At 37.1% G+C, this 19395-nt stretch overlaps 1 protein-coding gene across 1 annotated transcript in view; it reads left to right on the top strand.

Annotated features, from left to right (window-relative positions):
- The first annotated feature begins 621 nt into the window (after positions 1–621).
- yjefn3 (YjeF N-terminal domain containing 3) overlaps positions 622–19395 on the top strand; it is a 46636-nt gene continuing 27862 nt past the window's right edge. The window contains exon 1 of the mRNA XM_051095293.1: positions 622–814. Coding sequence (XP_050951250.1) covers positions 756–814 — 59 coding nt within the window. The 5' untranslated portion in view covers positions 622–755. The remainder of the gene's footprint in view (positions 815–19395) is intronic.

Raw genomic sequence — 19395 nt, 5'->3', positions numbered from 1 at the left:
AATGGATCGTTAATTCTAATTGCGTGTCTACAAATGCTTCTCATTAGTTTTATATGAACTGGAGCTCAATTACTTTCCTAGTGTTTCAATGTGCCTGCAATGACACGAAAAGACCCCTAAACGGCAGTGTGGCGCTAAACTGTAGATATCTACATTAATCCAGTTTTTATTAGAACACTTATGTTATTTAAATTATATTAAACATCGCAGATTGCTCATTTAAAACGCAAATCAGCTAATTCATGCATGTTTATTATAATATCAACCATTTAAAATTGCAACATTGGTGTGGTTTATATGCAGCAGCATCACAATTTATATGAATTAGTCTGATATTGTTCTCTAAAATCATTCTGCACGCTCAAACCTTGAATATTAATACCTCACTGCATGAATTTATGCATGACCAGTAGTATTACATAAATAATGTGCCAAAGCAGCACGGTGATGAATAAGCGCTTGAATTGAAATAGACATATTCACACTCGCACTGAGGATGCTACATCTGAAAGGGATGCGGTTCATGCTTGACTGAGCTCTCCAGCATCAGGGGTGCTCAGCCAATCAGGCAGCGCTCCCGGTGTCTCCCTGCCTCTTAATTGGCTGACACTTCCAGCAAGAGTAGCTGATCTACGCGTGGAGCTTGGGTTTATCAGCCAGTAAGCCAGCAGACAGAAGCAGGGCACACAGTGAGAAAAGAAAGAGCAATAAGAGGGTGACTGTTGCTAGAGATAAGCGCGGCTGAATCAATCAAGATGAACCACAGCTCCAACGAGAAAGAACCTGAGACCATAGAGCCACTGCGTTATCTCAGGTATGCTCTTTTTTTCTCTTTCTTTTTTTTGTTTTTCATAATGTGACATACAGAACCTTTTAAGACAGGTTTGTGTTTAAATACATCTTAATAGGGATCCTAGTAAGGGTGAGTAATATTTCCACCATCCTTTTAAGAATTAACTTTTACGTAAATGTGATTTGTGACACAGAAGGATGGATGTAATATCCCAGGCTGCCTAAAGAAAATGCATCTAACTTAATTTCCTCCCAGCTTTCCTGTTTACAAAAACAAGGCACGTTGATTATGATCAACAGGCTTTAATAATCTGGAAATGTGGGCGAACAGGTGGATGGAACGGTTCACTTCTGCAGTCTCCACAGCAGTTTGTTGGTGATTTAGGCATGTCGACAAAGGTGATGTGACATTTTGGCTGCTGGACGTTGTGATGGCAACATCCTGGCCAGTGATTTGCTCTTTAAAGAAGCGGGAGGTCGTCTGTTCCTGATCTGAGTGAAATGTTACAATTGCTTTCTAAAGCATTATCAGTATATAAAGGTGTCATTTCAGTCTTAACGTCTGAGAAACTGCCTCGTGTTCTTGTGAGGTTTAGATCTTAGCTGATGTAACCAGAGAGTATATTTCAAAAATGACACAGAACAAATGGTGTTTTGATCAGAAGCCCGAGCGGCACAAGGTTTGCTTTCCATACTGGGCTTTCCTGGCAAGAGAGGCCCTTGAAGCTTTTCACACCAGCCCACGGCGTTTAAAATACTGTGGTCGGCAGGAGACGAGGCAAATTATACACTTTAAGGGAGGATGGAATAATAGGATTTAGGGATTTGAGGTTTAACAGCGTGGATTCAGGGGAGATTAATGTTCCTGCTGTAACTTAAAACCCTCATTGCTAATAATGTTGTTTTTGCGTGGAAACCACATAGTGTGAACGCAAACAATTGGCTTTTCTATTATCGTTTTTTAAACAGATTGATTTGTGGATTCGTACTGTGTATCCTGGGATTCGTACGTGCTAATGGCCCCTGTGTCCTTTTATTGACGCCGGGTATTGACGTCGAAACCAAGATGGACAACACTGGGTTGCAAAATTGGATTTTCGAGTCGTCAGGATCTTTCTCCATAAAACTAGCATTTACATGAAATATTTTGCAAGCTACATAGAGTGTCCACTAATTTCAAAGCAGAAGTAAGCTGTTTTTTTTTTGTGAATGGGCGAGGCTTTCAAATCATTAGCTGTAAATAACTAAGAATAACAAAGCGCAGTAAATGACAAAACTGCCAAGTTTGCAAAATAAGGTGGATAAATCGCTAATGTTTCATTATATTACATTAAATATGCTTAAAATGAACCCCTGTATTAAGGCTTAGTATAACATAAGTGATGTCTCTTATTGAAATATGTAGTAAATTTTTTAAGATATCCACATTGTGTTATACATATTTTGGACTATAGGGGGTGCCATTATCAATGACGTGAAATGTTTGCACTCGGTCAGCTACTGCTGCTACCTGTTGCTATTTTACTGCAATACGACTCATAACTTTGAAAATAAAATGCTGATACAATGCCATGTTGTGTGGATTTTGGGGGCGCCATTATTTCAATAACGTGAAATGGTTGCACTCGGTCAGCTACTGCCGCTACCTGTTGCTATTTTTACCGCAACACAACTTGGAATGCACAACTCTGAAAATAAAATACTGATATGATGCCACGTTGTGCAGGTTTTGGTTGTGATTTTCATTTGAAAAGGCAACAAAAATCAATGAAAGATTTACGTTATTTAAAAAAATCCACATTGTGTTACATTTTGTACTATGGGGGCGCCAATATTTCGATGATGGCAAATGGTTGCACTCTGTGAGTCACTGGTGTTACTTGTTGCTATTTTTATTGCAATACAACTCGAAATACTCAACTTAGAAAATAAATTACTAATACAATGCCACATTGTGTGGGTTTTGGTTGTAGTTTTCAGTCGAAAGTGCAACAAAAATCCATGTTATATTTTGGACTATGGGGGCGCCATTATTTTTTTATTATGATGTGAAATGGTTAAACTCTGTGAGTCACTGGCGATTTATGTTATTTAAAAAATCCAGATTGTTGTATACATATTTTGGACTATGGGGGGCACCATTATATAACGTGAATTGGTTGCACTCAGTGAGCTGCTGGTGCTACCTGTTGCTATTTTTAGCACAATACAACTTGGAAAATAAAATACTGATACAATGCCACATTGTGCGGGTTTTGGTTATAATTTTCATTGGATAAAGGCAACAAAACCCCATAAAAGATTTACGTTATTTAAAAAATAAATTTCGATGACGTTAAATGGTTGCACTACTGAGCTACTGCTGCTACCTGTTACTATTTTTACCACAACACAACTTAGAAAGTAAAATACTGATACAATGCCACATTGTGTGGGTTTTGGTTGTAATTTTCAGTCGAAAGGGCAACAAAAATCCATGAAAGATTTATGTTATTTAAAAAATCCACATTGTTTTATACATATTTTGAACTATAGGGGGCGCCATTATATCGGTTTTGTGAAATGGTTGCACTTGGTGAGCTACTGGCGCTACCTGTTGCTATTTTTACCACAACACAACTTGGAATGCACAACTCTTAAAATAAAATAATGATACGATGCCACGTTGTGCGAGTTTGGTTGTAATTTTCGTTTCAAGGGGCAAAAAAATTAATGAAAGATTTACGTTATTTAAAAAAAATTTGGACTATGGGGGCACCGTTATTTTGATGACATGAAATGGTTGCACTATTTTTACAACAACACAACTGAGAATACACAACTCAGAAAATAAAATACTGATACGATGCCACATTGTGCGGCTTTTGCTTTTAATTTTCAGACGAAGGTCAACAAGAGAAGTGATGTAAGTCTTCATGGCTTTTGCTAGCTATAAGAAGAAGGGAAAATAATGGGAACATGTCTGTGGACGAATAAAACTTCCTAGAAACCTGTGTCTTTGTTCTCTCAACTTTAGCCCTGATGCCTTTGAGGCTTTTAGTCGACCACAGCTACTGAAAGAGCTTACAAACGACAGAGACAAGAAATGCTAGATGCCATCCTGGCAGGATGTAAACATGCCAACGTTTGTCATGACACCACAGACACTGAAGGAGTTTCTCAGCATGGATTTCACTCGATTTCCAGGGGCGTTTAGACTAGTTGTGGTCATTCTATCGGTATTTTATTTTCCAAATAGCAACAGGTATTGCCAGTAGCTCACTGAGTGCAACCATTTCACATCATCAAACTAATAGCGCCCCCCATAATCCAAATTATGTATAAAATGATGTGGATTCTTTAAATAACATAAATCTTTCATGGCTTTTCTATTGTAAAAAACAACTACATTTTTCTTTGCTGCTTTTGACATCACACAGCTCAGAATAGTCGCTATGTTTTTTGGTGCGATTCAATCAGTTAGCACTGTCATGACATAATTTCCTGTTTCAAAATGATTAGTCACATGGCAGATGATTGGCTCAAAACATGACAGATTTCAAACCACCTACTTGCAAGGGTTCCTTCACTAGCACCTTACATCGAGATTAAATGGAATGCTGACGTCTAGTTTTACTCACATATTGTTTGTTAAACTTGTCACTTCTTTATTCAGAATTGCACGCTTTTAACTCAACAGTTGCATCATGAAGAAAAAGTTGCTGGATAGCAGTTAACAGGTGCTATTATGATGTGGAACCTCTACCTGATTGCGTGTCCGGCCTGTTATTGTTCTCCACAGTCGTGTACAGCTCTGTTTAGTTTCTGCTGGGCGTTGAGGTTTATTTATAGGCCGAGACTTCAAATACAATAATGGAGCAGCCTGCATGATTTGTGGTTTGTTACCAGGCAATGTATTAGTTCTAATGGCGGTGCCCATTAAAGTTAGATTATGGAGGTGAAATCTCAATTTACTCAGTTGTCAAGAGTGCAAAAGAGGTGTGTGTGCTTTTGCTAGGTGTTGCGGTGTGATACAAGTGTGATCGGCTGGAATATTCGCTGACCCTTTTGGGTCCTTGTGTATTGATGTCTAATGATCCATCGATTTACAAGATCATAGAGGTGTCCGCTGTCATTGTTCACAGCTGATCAAGCAAAACACTGTCACACGCCATCTGGTGCTTCAGCTTTGATGCCAGAAATTGTCTGATGCGCCATCAATCCTGATTTATCAAACGTGATCCAGCTAGACTCAAAATCTTGAGCTCACATAAACACAATTATTCAATGTAACCACTGGGCCACAGGTCAGGACGGAGCCTAAGAGCCAAAAATCTTCTGAAATGTAGTAAATTAATATACTCAGCATTGAAATTTGGAATAGCATAGGATACTTTACAAAATATGCTAGAAATAGTCATATTAGTATGATAGTATGCTATTCAAATAGCCATCTTTTTCTTTAACGCAGAAGTAAGCCTATTGGTGGGACTTACGGTTCATTAGGAGTAAATGGTAACTACAAACCAGTGTGTTCATAATTAAGATAATACGTTAAAATAAAATGGTAAGATACACTAATTTGCAATATCAAGCAGCAAAACAAGCTGTTTTGTACATCTAAAAATAGCTGGATGCGGATGAGACCCAGAAGCCAGACCCATAAAATTTACAAATGGCCACACCCACTCTTCTGGGAACAAAAAGGTGAATACGTTTGAAATTTTGTCAAAATATTAATGTTATATTGTGTAATCCAAAATATTATTGTGCCACTGTGTTAAATATGATGAAACTAGAACTGCCAATAGGTGGCGTTAAATGTCTTACTGCATAAGTTGAGTCATTCATAAATTCGATTCGTTCAAACGGCTGATTCATTCGAGAAGTAAGTAAACTGCTCTCTTTATGAATCACTAGTTCACCCGGTTAATTCAAACGCGGATTTATTCAGAAATGAAACACCAATGTGTTTTGCTTGCAGACTTACAAGGCACAACAGTTCTACTGTGGCTTACTGAGGTCATATTTTCGTTGGTAAAACTGAGCTAAAACAGACTAGATTATAAAGTACAATATTATATACAATACAATATTAACTTCTTATTTGTTTAACTGTATAGTGCACTCGTGTGATACTGCACTTGTTGCTCGTGTTATTGTTTTAACGGTCGCTTATTTCTATTTCCGCTATACTCATACTGAGGTATATTGCTCTTGAAATAGCTTAAACACCATATAGAGACTGGGCGTTTGTTGTCGGATATTATATGAGAAATCCATCGAATTCTACACGGAAAAACAAAAAACAAAAATATCCTCTGCTGACCCTGGTGAAAAAACCAGCATATGCTGGTTAGGTAGGTTCTGATGCTGGTTTAAGATGGTCCTTTGCTGGTTTTTGCTGGTCATGTTGCTGGTCAAGGACCAGCATGAACCAGCAAAGGACCAGCATAAACCAGCTAAGGACCAGCTTAAACCAGCATCAAAACATACCTAACCAGCATCCCAGCATCAAAACATACCTACCAGCATATGCTGTTTTTTTCACCAGGGGAAGCATCACGGAAGTCGTGAAACTACGAGATATGTGTTCTTACTTACTCTCCAATCAACCATCAACGTCTTTCTGCACAAACAGGGCGTTTTTTGCTGGATTGCGTCACATTAAACATATTCGCGCTTGGTGTTTGCACGAATATAAAGAATTGCTAATCAGCTGAACTGCGTTGCGCTTCATACATGGTGCGGAGGACTTGGTGACGTCAGCCGAAAAGAATAGTTGTTTAAAAACTGAGCAAGTTGTAAAGATTTATCCACCTTTTTCCTAAATGCGTCTCTCCTGACTGTAACGGTGTTTTACATTTTCGGTCTCTGGTGTTTCTAGAAGCATAATTTCAACGTTAAACCTATCCACAAGTTTCCGGGGGGCACTACTGTAAAAAAGAACGTGGGTACAACTTCCGGTGAGGCGGCGGACGTAGTATACCAATGGTATTTGTGTGCTAATTAGCGAAGTGTTTTTTAGACCATTGTTTACTTTGTAGAGATGCATATCTTTATGAGAGAAGCCATTACGTTCTTATATGCACAACATATGCTTTTCGAATTTGTGTTCCCACATCATTTGCAAGTTTGGATCGCTAAATCTTGAATGACTGTCAACTAGTGAAATGATATTTGAACCGAGACATCAGAGTTTGTGTTAAAGAACATGCCAGATGAAGCCTCGATTCGAGGCTTGTTAACGTAGGAATCCCTTTCGTAAAAGCCTCACTTTCTGTCCAGTCATGTGCGCGATTCACTTTGCGTGTCCTAATGTTCGACCCCCAGATCTTACTCTGCGAGTACATTTTAATTGGGACCTATTTAATAATTATTTTTGAATACCCAGTCATACAAGTAATATGAAGAATACAAATTATTTCAGGAAAATTAAATATATGCCATATATATGCAATTAATATATGTGTACGTTATTCTTCTATTACATCGTATTGATATTCGTACTGACATTTAATGGCACTATTCAATGGGTAAATTAATTTCTTTACAGTGTCGCAATGACCGTCTTTTTGCAGTAACTCACCTGTCATAGTTTAATGAGTAGAAAAATGACAAGAAGCGATAAGGTTAGCTGCGTTGAAAACAGATACAGTTCCGATCGGGGCGAAGTTTGCGGGATTTTGTCCACAAAATGATAAGAATGTACATTATTTTATTATTTCACACAGTATTTTAACACAAGCCACGCTCGATTTCTTTTGTAATTGTTTATGCAAGACATACAGCGTCTGACAAGATATGCTAGTTTGCAAAACTTTCTCAAGAATTCCTTAAGCTAATTGCTGTTACTGTGGCAGCCAACAACAGCACAGCTTAACCCTGCTTACGTTTTTATATTTAGTTGTACTGATAAAGTTTCTGTTTAATTAATTTAGTCGATCTTTTTTTTTACCCTGCTTTAACATGGATTTCTATGGAGACCGGAACACGAGGGCACTCAAACTGAAGTTATAATCCATCATGGTAGTGCTCATCAGTTACTCAGGAAAAAGATGGATAGAAGAGAGCGAAAACAAACCTGTGAAATAATGTAGAGTGAATCGTCCACAATAAGACCAGATGTATTATTAAAGTAAATACAGTCTGTTTTGATTTCAAGTTGACTGTAGTTCAAGATAAAAATGATTCATAAGTGTAAATACCTCTAAGAGCAGAGTTAAATACATCCATTTTTTGATTATTAAGACACTGAAAGGGCATAGTGGCTGATAAATTGCTTGTTTTTCTTTTTTGTGAGCAGGATTTTAATGTTTGTTTTATTTCAGCACAATCTGAGAGCTATTCCACCTTAGTCAGTGCATATGGAGCCTCATTTATTAAGCTATGAAGAGGGCAGATTAAAGTATACGTCACAGGCAAAACACAACCAGTTCAGTTTTACTAATTTTGACTAGCTGCTTTCGATGTTTCTTTGTCAAATCAAATCTCTATTATAATCATAGCTTATCAGATGCAAATCTCTCCATATCACATCAATTTAAAGGTAAAGTTCGGTTGATTTTTTTTTTTTTTCCTCAGTCAAGGCGTTGAATGAGACTGACAGTATTTCTTTTTCTCCTTTTGACGCATGTAATGAGTTTCATCACTGCTTGCGTTTGGGGCTGTGAAGGGGGAGGCTGCTGGATAAGATTGACAGTGTTTCGTTTTTCTCCCCCCTGATGTGTTTAATGAGTGTCTTCACTGCCAAGCTGCTGCGTAATGAAGTGCCTCTATTTCTGATAGACTAGGTGAGATGTTGAAGATGGGGGAGGAGGGTTTGTTTATGAGGAAAGCACCTTTGTCCATGCAGGCGCATGGTCCTCAAGTAACTGGGAAACGGTGCTTGATTGAGATGTCCTTGAGTCATCGTCCTTCATTTTTGTCCTTTGCCTCTTTGCTTTATTTAGAAAATTGTTTCATTTCTGCTTCATAAAAATTCAAAGATCTTGCAGGAATGCCCTACTTTCATTGATCTCATTAAATGCCATGTTTTACTCAGAAGTACGTCAGATTATGAAAGCAAGGAAAGGCATTTCATGTTGAGACCTTCTCCTTTGTGTTTCATTTTCCTGAAAACTGGCCCACATTCCAGCAGGGTGGAAAAAGCGCACTAGAAGGGGGTACGGGTAATTTTGCAACTTGAGAGGTAATCACGCAGGAAACGCATCAGGTATGTGATGTATAATCGGTGAGGCGTGACGCATGGATGTAGTGGGGGACCATCAGCAAGAATCGATAGGAGCTGTTTTCCTGAGCACATGGTACAATTTCCATTAGCGGAGAACAGCTGCGAGTCAGGGACTGATATATGGCCAAGTCACCATAGAAACAGTGGGACTGCAACATATTCCTATGAAGTCAACATACATATTTGACAGGATGGCAGTTTCTGAGAGAATGAGGGATGAGAAAGGAACAGTTTGACCAGTCACGTACTGAGCGAACGTGAATATGTGCTTGAGCTCTATTAATTATATGTTGAATTTCGTCAGACAGAACGAAGTCCCGCAGCCTCGTCCAGATTAAACATCCGGACTGTTCTGCTCCAGCTCAAGCTCTTTGTAAAGTTTGATGGATGCGGATGGCCAACATTTTAGCTTTTTTTTGCCGCCATGCTTGTCTTAAATTGTCCCTTTTTGTTTCGCCAGAGACAGCGTAATTGGGTTCACCGTCTCGCTCGGTTGGGCTTATTACAAAGCCATTATGCTTTGGCAAAAGCTGACAGTCTAGAAACCGGGAGTTATAATTTGGCCCATGTCCTCATCTGCTCCATGAACATACTTGGTTTATAGCTCTCAAATGTTGTTTTTGTTGTAATACATGGCTACATTTATTACATTATCTAATTTAATCAATTTAGCTGTGAGTCATTCTCAGGATAAGGTGCTGTTTGCTGATGTCAGGATGCTGGGAGACCATGAGACCGGGTCATTTTGTAGGGATCTGCTCGAATCCGAATACCATGTTTGGAAAGGAAATGCCGTGTACTACTACAGAACCCCTGAAGGGAATAAATACGAGATGGGAGGAAAAAATATATTTAAATGGTTTCTCTTGCCATTCTGCGATGCAGAAAACGCGGATGGAATCGCGGAATCCAGTCATAAAAATGGAATTTACTGAGTAACGCGGAATGTCACGGAATTTGTCAAAGTTTGAATGAATTAATCAAAAGTAGATCATTACATTATCGCAATATGGACTAGTTTCTGTAAATATTATGCCGTAAAAATACCATTTAAATGTGAATCCTGCATGTTCTTTTAATGAATGTAGCAGACGAGCGGTTTTGTTTACTACACACACTGAAGCGCGCATGACGCTTGTGGTGATTTCAGCATTTGACCGTCCATTTTAGGAAAACTAGCGTCATGTCATGTACACATAGAAATGTAAAGGTAGACACAGTAACCTGTCAAAATAAAAGTCTGGTTTAACTTGAAGACAATGTGTCAGAAATATATTACTACTATTACTACTACTACTACTAAAATTAAACAAACATTATTTTTTAGGGTCTAATCACACAACATTTCTTCCATGTTTTAATTTTAATAGTAAATTCCCCTTTTTAGCCAAAAAAAAAGTTTGCTTAATTTTCAATAATTAATTTGAATGAATTAAGTATGCGTTCAAATAATTACAGAATTTGATAACAATAAAAGATATGGTGAGAAAAAATAAAACATTTCATAGGGCCCTAATCATGTAATTTTTGTTAAACCTTTATTAAATTGATGTGAAATTGTATAAGTTTCATGATTTGAATTAATTAGACATGCTCTTTAAATAATACAGATTAATTTAACCATTAAAAAGGAGTTGAGAAAAATTAAAACGGGAAAAAACAGAATCCAGAAAAATTCAAATGGAAAAAAATGAATTTGGAAAAAAAAAACGGAATTTGAGAAAAATAAAATGGATTTCATAGGGCCCTAGGAGCGGCAGTACTTACCACACATTTTACAAGATTAGGTTTTTGTCAGTGGTGCTCAAGATCTGCAAATCATTCGCCACCGTGCTTTCAGTAGTGTAATGTAATGTCACAGGCTACTGCTAGCAAGCGGCTAACCATGTCCCTTTAGTGACTCTGTAGTAAGGCTGCCCTGTAAAAGTCAACTAAACGTTAGTCGACGAGAAGAGGCGTAGTCAATCAAAACTGTATTAGTTGCATAGTTGCATAATTTTTTTTTAAATCCACAGAAACTGGCAAAGTCACGCAGTCTGTGACGGACGGCTGATTTATGTGGTAAAACAGGACATCGGGCAGGACATCCAAACGCTCGCATATCATTCACTGACCTCAAATATGGCTTAACATCTGAAATATGTACGTAGCTATGTACGTAACTTTACATGGTCACTAAATCTAATGTTAGATTAATTTTAAGTTGTGTGAGGTGTGGAAGCTGAATAGTAGCACGCTCACTGCATGACAGATGGAGGCAGCTCTGCGGTCAATTGCTCTTAAAATACTCAGTCATTTTTGGTCATACAGATAAAAGTAATACATCTTCGAATCTGTAAAGACTCTACGTTTATTTGAGTGCACTCACAATATCAACAAAACATTGCACTTTTGTAAAATAATGAAAGCAAACAGAATGCACTTTCTGCTGTCTCTGTCTCTGTGAACTTGAGCGCTTCGAAAAAATGAACCAAAACTGTGTATACGCGGAATCCGTATACAGACATGAAAAATACATCTATAGAGACTGAAATTTCTACTTTCAAATGAACCAATTCAGATGGAAATGTGCACACGGGCGCATCTACCGCTGTGAAGATGATGAGTCAGTGTCGCCGATTTCATCTCTTAAGCCAAAAACAAAGAAAGCACTAGTTTATCAATAAATTACGGAAATGTTAATGCAGCCTCTTTACTGTTTTTCCCAGACACATTCATAATCATTACTTCTGCAGGTGTGCTTTGGCAAACTTTGTGTGCGCTTGAGTGCTTATTAGGCTATGTAGGCAATTAAAGATAATTATGATTTAAATGGTTTATTAATAAACGTCCGATTAGTCGACTAATCGCTTGCACGGTCATGTGTTTCAAAAGAGACGTGGCTTTGGTGAGTGATTTGCCCAGAGTGTGGGATCCTGTGCTTTCAAAGCTAGCTTGTTGTTGCTAACCTTTCTGAAATCACCTATAAATGATGAAATACATTAGTTGCTTTTACATTTTTAAATCTACCAACCAGTGTCATTTACGTCGCCATTCACAGATTTTCTCCTGTGGCCTCATGGGAGAGTAAAATGTCCATTGTTTGCACACTTCAGAATCTTGCCGGAAATAGGTAATTTGATTTAGATCTGGGTGATATGGCCAAAAAAATGATCACGATAATTTTTTTCATATCAGTCGATATTCATAATTATCACAATAAATGTCCGATGTTTATTATTTCTTTTTCTTTTAAAGACATTTATTTATTTCTCTTTTAGTCAGATTTTTGCTACAGTATAAAAGTGGCAAAAACCAGATGGTTAATTGTGGCTTTAAGTATTCTTTATGGTCAGAACATAACAAACTCTTCATGCTTTTTGAATACTTTAAACTTTTTCCAGTCATTTGTCCTTAACAAAATAAATATCTTGATAGATAATTTCTTAGTTCTGCATGTTTTCATGAGTTTCAAATCAAGAAAAAGGTTTGGGTTGCCTGATAATATTAATAATAATAAAAAAAAATTTGTCTTTTAGAAATGCACATTTGATAGTAGCTTAAGTTAGGATGCAGATATAGATTTATGTTCATTATCAAAATCTGTAAAAATTGTAGCAGCCTTTCATATGGTGAAATTAATTATTCTGACTGTTTTTTTTTTTTTTTTTAATAAACCATTGCTCTTAAAGCTGACAATAACAGTTAAAACCACAAATATAGCACCTCAATACCATGGTAAAATTGTAATATGGTTTCTAAGTATTTGTATGAAAACCAGTCTAAATACATTCAGTATAAATGCATAAACGCTTTAGTTTAATCACAAAAAAATACTGCAATTTTATATTCCATTACTCCTCCTTCAATACATTTAATGCATGTCTACATTAATAACATAATAACATTCGGCACAAATATACCCACATTTCAGACACAATACCACTGTGTAGTTAGCACTACTACAGTTAATCTTTAGTTAATTCAGTTAAATGATGGCGATTAGATTAAAAGGTTACCTGACTGTATCATTGCGCACAGTGTTTCTCCTGTTTCATCTGGCTTTAAACCGAGTCATTTGTGTTCTTCACTGAATTCAAGCACTTCACACTGGATCTCACGGCGTTGTTGAGTGACTGATACTCATCAGCGAGTAAATGCATCTACTCTACTAAGTTTGTACTTTAAATGACTCTTTTGTTGAACATTGTATCGAACATTTATCAAACTCTTGTTATCGTTCATCGAGGAAATTTATACCGCGCAGCCCTAATCCGAATAATTTTCATAGACCGTTTTGTGCAATGCTATCTCACGGCCAATTCGTACATATTTACGAGGTGGCTAATTTGTACAAAATCGTACGACCTCTCTCGTTGTACAATTTGTCTAGGCCCCAGTGACGGGTAGGTTTCGGGGCAGGGTCATTTTTACAAATTCATATGAACTCGTAAAATACGTACAAATTGCCATGAGATTGGGTTGGTTTTATGAATACTGTAAATTCAGATAAACTACGATACTGTTTTTCGACTACTATGCAGTAGGAAAGTGTGCAGCTTCGAATGCAGCCGTAATACTGTTTGTTTGAGTGTCCTGACTAGCATGACGTAGCAACTGTTGCTCAACCAATGGCGTGAGTCTGAGGCAACCTGTTTGTTTTTCTGATCAATGGCAGATGGGGGAGTGTTGTGTCTGTATTTAGTCACGTAATCGCTGTTGTCACTTTAGAGAAATCAAAGTACCTGTTTTTTGGGTATGTTTTAAGTAATTCCTTTGTTTGCTTCCATTTACTTCTGCCTTTAGGGTTTCTGGGAACAGACAATTCTCATTACGATTCTGAGTATATAGACAAATTACGTTGAATTTGCCATTGAAAACAGTTCATCTGTGAAAAGATGAAAAGTGCTGTTGGGTTAACACATGTCTGCCTGTCTTATTAAGTGTATTTTTTTCTAACGCCAGAACAAAAAGGCTCTTAGAGGAGAAATCGCTGACCTTTACCAAGCATTTAAAGCTCATCATCTGCATTTTTTTTTATGTGAATCAGCCCAAGGCAGTTTGTTGTCTTGTGATCTGAATGACCGTGACTGAGGGTGAAAGGAGACCTGCTCTCGAGGCCGCTAGTGCTCGGCTGATTAGCGCTCTTGCTAATCACAGTCAACAATCAACATGTGGCGGCCTTCGGCAGCCCTGGTGTTGGAAGGAGTATATTTATTTGACCCTGCTGGAAGTCTAGAAGCAGATGTCATTGATCTATTCATCACCGCTGACCAGTGCAGCATTTAACATTGCATGTTGGTTGTAGTAAATAACACTTAAAAGTAAATTAAAAAGGAAAGATTTCAGAAACATTGTTTTAATACGTCAATATAACATGATTCTATACTACAATAACCAGGCTGAACTGCAGCTGCACTACCAGTCAAAAGTTTTTGAACAGTACGATTTTTAACCTTTTATTTTAAAGAAGTCTGCTTACCAAGCCTGCATTTATTTGATCCAAAATACAGCAAAACCAGTAATGTTGTGAAATATCTTTACTATTTAAAATAACTGCTTTCTATTTGAATATATTTTAAAATAAATGTAATTTATTCCTGTAATCAAAGTTACATTTTCAGCATCATTACTAAAAATTCAGTAAAAAAAAGCTTTGAAATGACAGGAATCTATTGAAATAGAAAGCAGTTATTTTAAATAGTAAAAATATTTCAAAATTATACTGTTTTTGCTGTACTTCTAAGAGACTTCTTTAAAAAAAACATTAAAAATCTTACTGTTTTTGACTGGTAGTGTACATATCGAGGAAAAATAAATACTGGCTAATTTACAACACTTGTGGAACATTTTTTTATAAATGTGAAAACAAAGCTTACAAAGACTTTTTATTATTATTATTGTTATTATTAAACTAAATCAGAGTATTTAACGTTGTATTTTGGTTGTACTAAACCAAACTTAAAAGTCGAGGTCATTGCACACCAAGTCCAAAATTTTTGTATGCGCTTTTTTTTTTTGTATTCATCATCCTTTCCTATCAAAAGGCTTGTTACAGAGGAAATGTTTGAGGAAAACATTCCAGGATCTTTCTCCATATAGTGGACTTCTATGGTGGCCAATGGTTTGAAGGTCCAAACTGCAGTTTCAATGCAGCTTCAAAGGGCTCTACGCTGTTCAGCAAAACAATTGGCCTTTTTCTAAATAAAATAAAAAATGTAATACTTTTTAACCACAAATGCTCATCTTGCACTAGCTCAACCTAATGTGTTACGTAATCATGCACGTATGATGTTGGCTGAAGTACCGACCCAGCGTTTACAAAGCAAATGTGCAAAGAAAGTCAAACGCCTTTTACAACAAAAAGGTAAAACAATAATGTCAGACAATTTTGAAGTTGGAAGAGAAAATGAGATGGAATTTTTCGCTCTAACCTACCTTTTTGAACCGAATGATACAAAGAACTAACCATGCGTGATTTTCCAACGTGATTACGTAATGCGTGAAGTCCAGGATGTGCATTGCAGAGCAAGCTCAAAATGAGCATTTGTGGTTAAAAAGTGTATTTTTTTCCCGATTAGTTTGTTGGAAAAGACCCTTATTCCTTGGCTGGGATCATGTAGAGCCCTTTAAAGCTGCACTGAAACTGCAATTTGGATCTTCAAGCTGTTGGCCACTATATGGAGAAAAGTCCTGGAATGTTTTCCTCAAAAACCTTAATTTTTTCTGACTGAATAAAGAAAGACATGGACATCTTGGATGACATGAAGTAAATTATGAGGAATTTTTTGTTCTGGAAGTGAAGCAATACTTTAAAAGTACAAATTACTAGTTGGATATGGTAATGAAGGCCATAAAACGTTTTTACAGCCTTTCTACAACACTGCAAAAATGTGTTGTTTTAATGCTGTAGAATAGCGTAATAATTTTTAACAAAGTGATTTTACAACGTAGTTGTACTAGCTGACCATGCTGATTAAAATCAGCAACATGCAAATCCAGAACTGGAAGGTGTCGATGATAGTAGTAATATCCATTTCTGTTTGCGTTAATTACGGCAGGTTTAGGCAGCAAAATCTTGGCGCCTGGCTTGCTTGTGCTCTCCCACACAACACACATTTTCCATAATGACTCTCTTCAGTGAAGTTCCAGCAATAGGAAAAAAGACAGAACACAAGGAACATAGCAGGGATTTGCCAGCCCCGGGCAGCCATTTTTAACTCCCTCTGTGTGTAAAAATTCCAGATTTAAGAAAAATGGACTCATTGTTCTTGTATGAGCCAACAGCTACATCTTGTTTTTTTTTTACTGGAAGCCTCTGAAGAAAAAAAACAGTAGTAAATAAGGTTGGCAGCAGTACTTCTATCTCATAAAAATGACAAGATGCCTCACTCCACGACCTTTAGGATATTATTACTCTTTAGTTTTGCTCGAATGAACAAACTGCAATTCTTGTTTATTGCTTTGCACAGTTTAATGAGACCAAAGTGACTTCCTAAATGTATTCAAAACTGTGCAGAACATCATCTTTCCATGAAATGCGCTTCTTGTGGTTTCATCCTTACATTTTCCGTCTTTCTTTGATAATTCAATTTGATATTTTGTAATGATGTTACGTAGGGGAACCTGAACGAATAATAATGTTCTCTTGCATTCCCACCTCTTTCTTTCTTTTATTCATTCCTTGTCAGTCTCCCACTGATATCATCATTCTTCAGTTTTAGTCATATCCTTTCTGCTCTGTCTGGACGTTTTTTGCTTCTCTGTCTGTAGGATTTGATTTTCTCTTCAATTATGCATGCTTTTTCTATTCCCGTCCTAGTTAGAGGTGTTGTTAATTATTTTTTTAATCACTGTTCCTCACTGCAAAGTATATCAGCGTAGCTCTCGGTTAATTTGAAATGCTGCAAATTAAAATCTCTGCTGCACGTCTCGAAATGAATGTGCCAGTCTTAAATATCCAAACTGTTTCTGTAATGTATGTATAGTTTAAGTCAAACGTTTACATACATCTGTAAAATGTTAGTTATTTTACCAAAATAAGAGGGATCATACAAAATGCATGTTATATTTTTATTTACTACTGTCCTGAATAAGATATTTCACATAAAAATGTTTACATATAGTCCATAAGAGAAATAGTTGAATTTATAAAAACGACCCTGTTTAAAAGTTTACATACACTTGATTCTTAATACTTCATGACCTGAATGATCCACAGCTGTGCTGTTTTTTGTTTAGTGATAGTTGTCCATGAGTCCCTTGTTTGTCCTGAACAGTTAAACTGCCTGTTGTTCTTCAGAAAAATCCTTCATGTCCCACAAATTCTTTGGTTTTTCAGCATTTTTGTGTATTTGAACCCTTTCCAACAATGACTGTATGATTTTGAGATGCATCTTTTCACACTGAGGACAATTGAGAGACTCATACGCAACTATTACAGAAGGTTCAAATGCTTACTGATGCTCCAGAAGAAAACAGGATGCATTAAGAGCCGGGGGTGAAAACTTTTGAACAGAATGAAGATCTACATTTTTTTCTTTTTTTCCCATTTAGTACATGCTTCCCAGAAGACAAAATAAGTTACATTTACTCTGATCTTCAAATTCCAAAGGTTTTCACCCCCCTGGCTCTTACGGCGTCATGTTTTGAAGCATCAGTGAACGTTTGAACCTTCTGTAATAGTTGCATATGAGTCCCTCAGTTGTCCTCGGTGTGGAGAGATGGATTTCACAATCATACAGTCATTGTTGGAAAGGGTTCAAATACACAAAAAAGCTGGAAAAAAAAAATTGTGGGACCTGAAGGATTTTTATGAAGAACAGCAGGCAGTTTAACTGGTCAGGACAAACAAGGGACTTAAGAACAACTATCACTAAACAAAAAAAAAAAAAAATTTGTTGTCTTTGCAGGGTCAAGATATTAAATTTGTGTTCTGTTTGTGTTGTGTAAATTTGTCAAAATCTTAATTTGTGTTCTGAAAATAAATGAATGTCTTACAGGTTTGGAACAGCATGAGGTTGAATAATTAATGATAGAATTTTCATTTCTGGGTGAACTTACCATTTTTAATGTAAGCACTTATGCTCATAAATCATATCAAAAACCATTCTGGGCCTTGAACGTTGCTGTCTAAATAGCATAAATTATTTCATGTTCTCATACCGACTTCAATTGTCTTCAGCTAAACGGCATCCTGCTAACAGCGCTGGTTTAATCTCCATTAAAGATGTCTATAAAAGTTATGAATTGGACTCAGGGCGCACAGTGCAATCAGATGATGGAATATGAATGCGAGCTTGTTTTCCTGTGAGATGCTCTCAACAGGGGAACATCAGAATGCCAGGCAGGAGGAACAAAGCTTTTATTCAGCGCGGCTTTGTACCGTACTTGTTTCCTGTTTGAAAGGCTTCAGAATAGGTAAACAAGCTATGAATCTGTCTAAACCGAGATGTTTTATTGCGTTTTTCTTGATGGAAACTCAAATTGCAAATCGTGAACATCTGAGCACACCATCTCCGTGTGCCATATGGCTGTATCGCCATAATAAAGCTGGAGTATGACGTTGACAGTTGTCAACATCGTGACTTATTTTCAGGATGAATTGTGATTCCCAGAGCAGCCAGATGAGGACATGGACCACTGCCTTCATGCTCTGGCATATTTGCAGTGTAGTTTATGGATGTCCTGGGCAAAAGGAAGAGGAGAGAACAAGGATAGGCCACCTGAGAGAGACTCTCAAAGGATGCACTTTCATTGGCTCGTGTTGACAGGCCGGGTCAGGACAAGAGTGACGCCATTGGTCAGAATGATTGAAACAATTGTTGATCCTCGTTTCAGTAACACCTCGAGAGATATTTTCACAGCTTGAGACACTTTGTCAACACACAAAACACCAGTGTACCTTGTAAAATATTTAAATAAAGCCTTAAAGACATGTCCAGGACATTTTTCTGCAAAATCGAAAAGAAAACAAAATGTTCCTTGTATTATTTAGCTATTTTAGAGTAAAACAAATACTGTATTATGCATAAATAAATGAGCATAAAATACTATTCATGTCCCAGTGCAAAAATTATGCAAAAAACAGGTGGGTTTTCTTTGGATTATAAGGGTGAGATGTGAGCTGGACATGTTTTTGTGACACTCACATCATATTATATTGCTGCTTGAGATCTTTTGCATCATAATGACACATTTGTTGTTTGAGCAAGCCCGGGGAAAGAGCATATTAGTATCACTGCATAAACAACGATGGCAGATTGGGGTCAGTTATAATGCATTGGCTTGCTTAGCTTGTCATGTATCTGCGATTTCCTTGAGGAAACACTTGAGGTCTGTGCGAAAGCGCAGAAGCTGCTCCTGCTGTCCTTTATTTATGTTCTACAGTCCTTTCAGAGCACTGTGTTCCA

Source organism: Labeo rohita, chromosome 22 (assembly GCF_022985175.1).
Source record: "Labeo rohita strain BAU-BD-2019 chromosome 22, IGBB_LRoh.1.0, whole genome shotgun sequence".
Taxonomy (NCBI): domain Eukaryota; kingdom Metazoa; phylum Chordata; class Actinopteri; order Cypriniformes; family Cyprinidae; genus Labeo; species Labeo rohita.
This window is presented reverse-complemented; position numbering and strand designations above follow the sequence as displayed.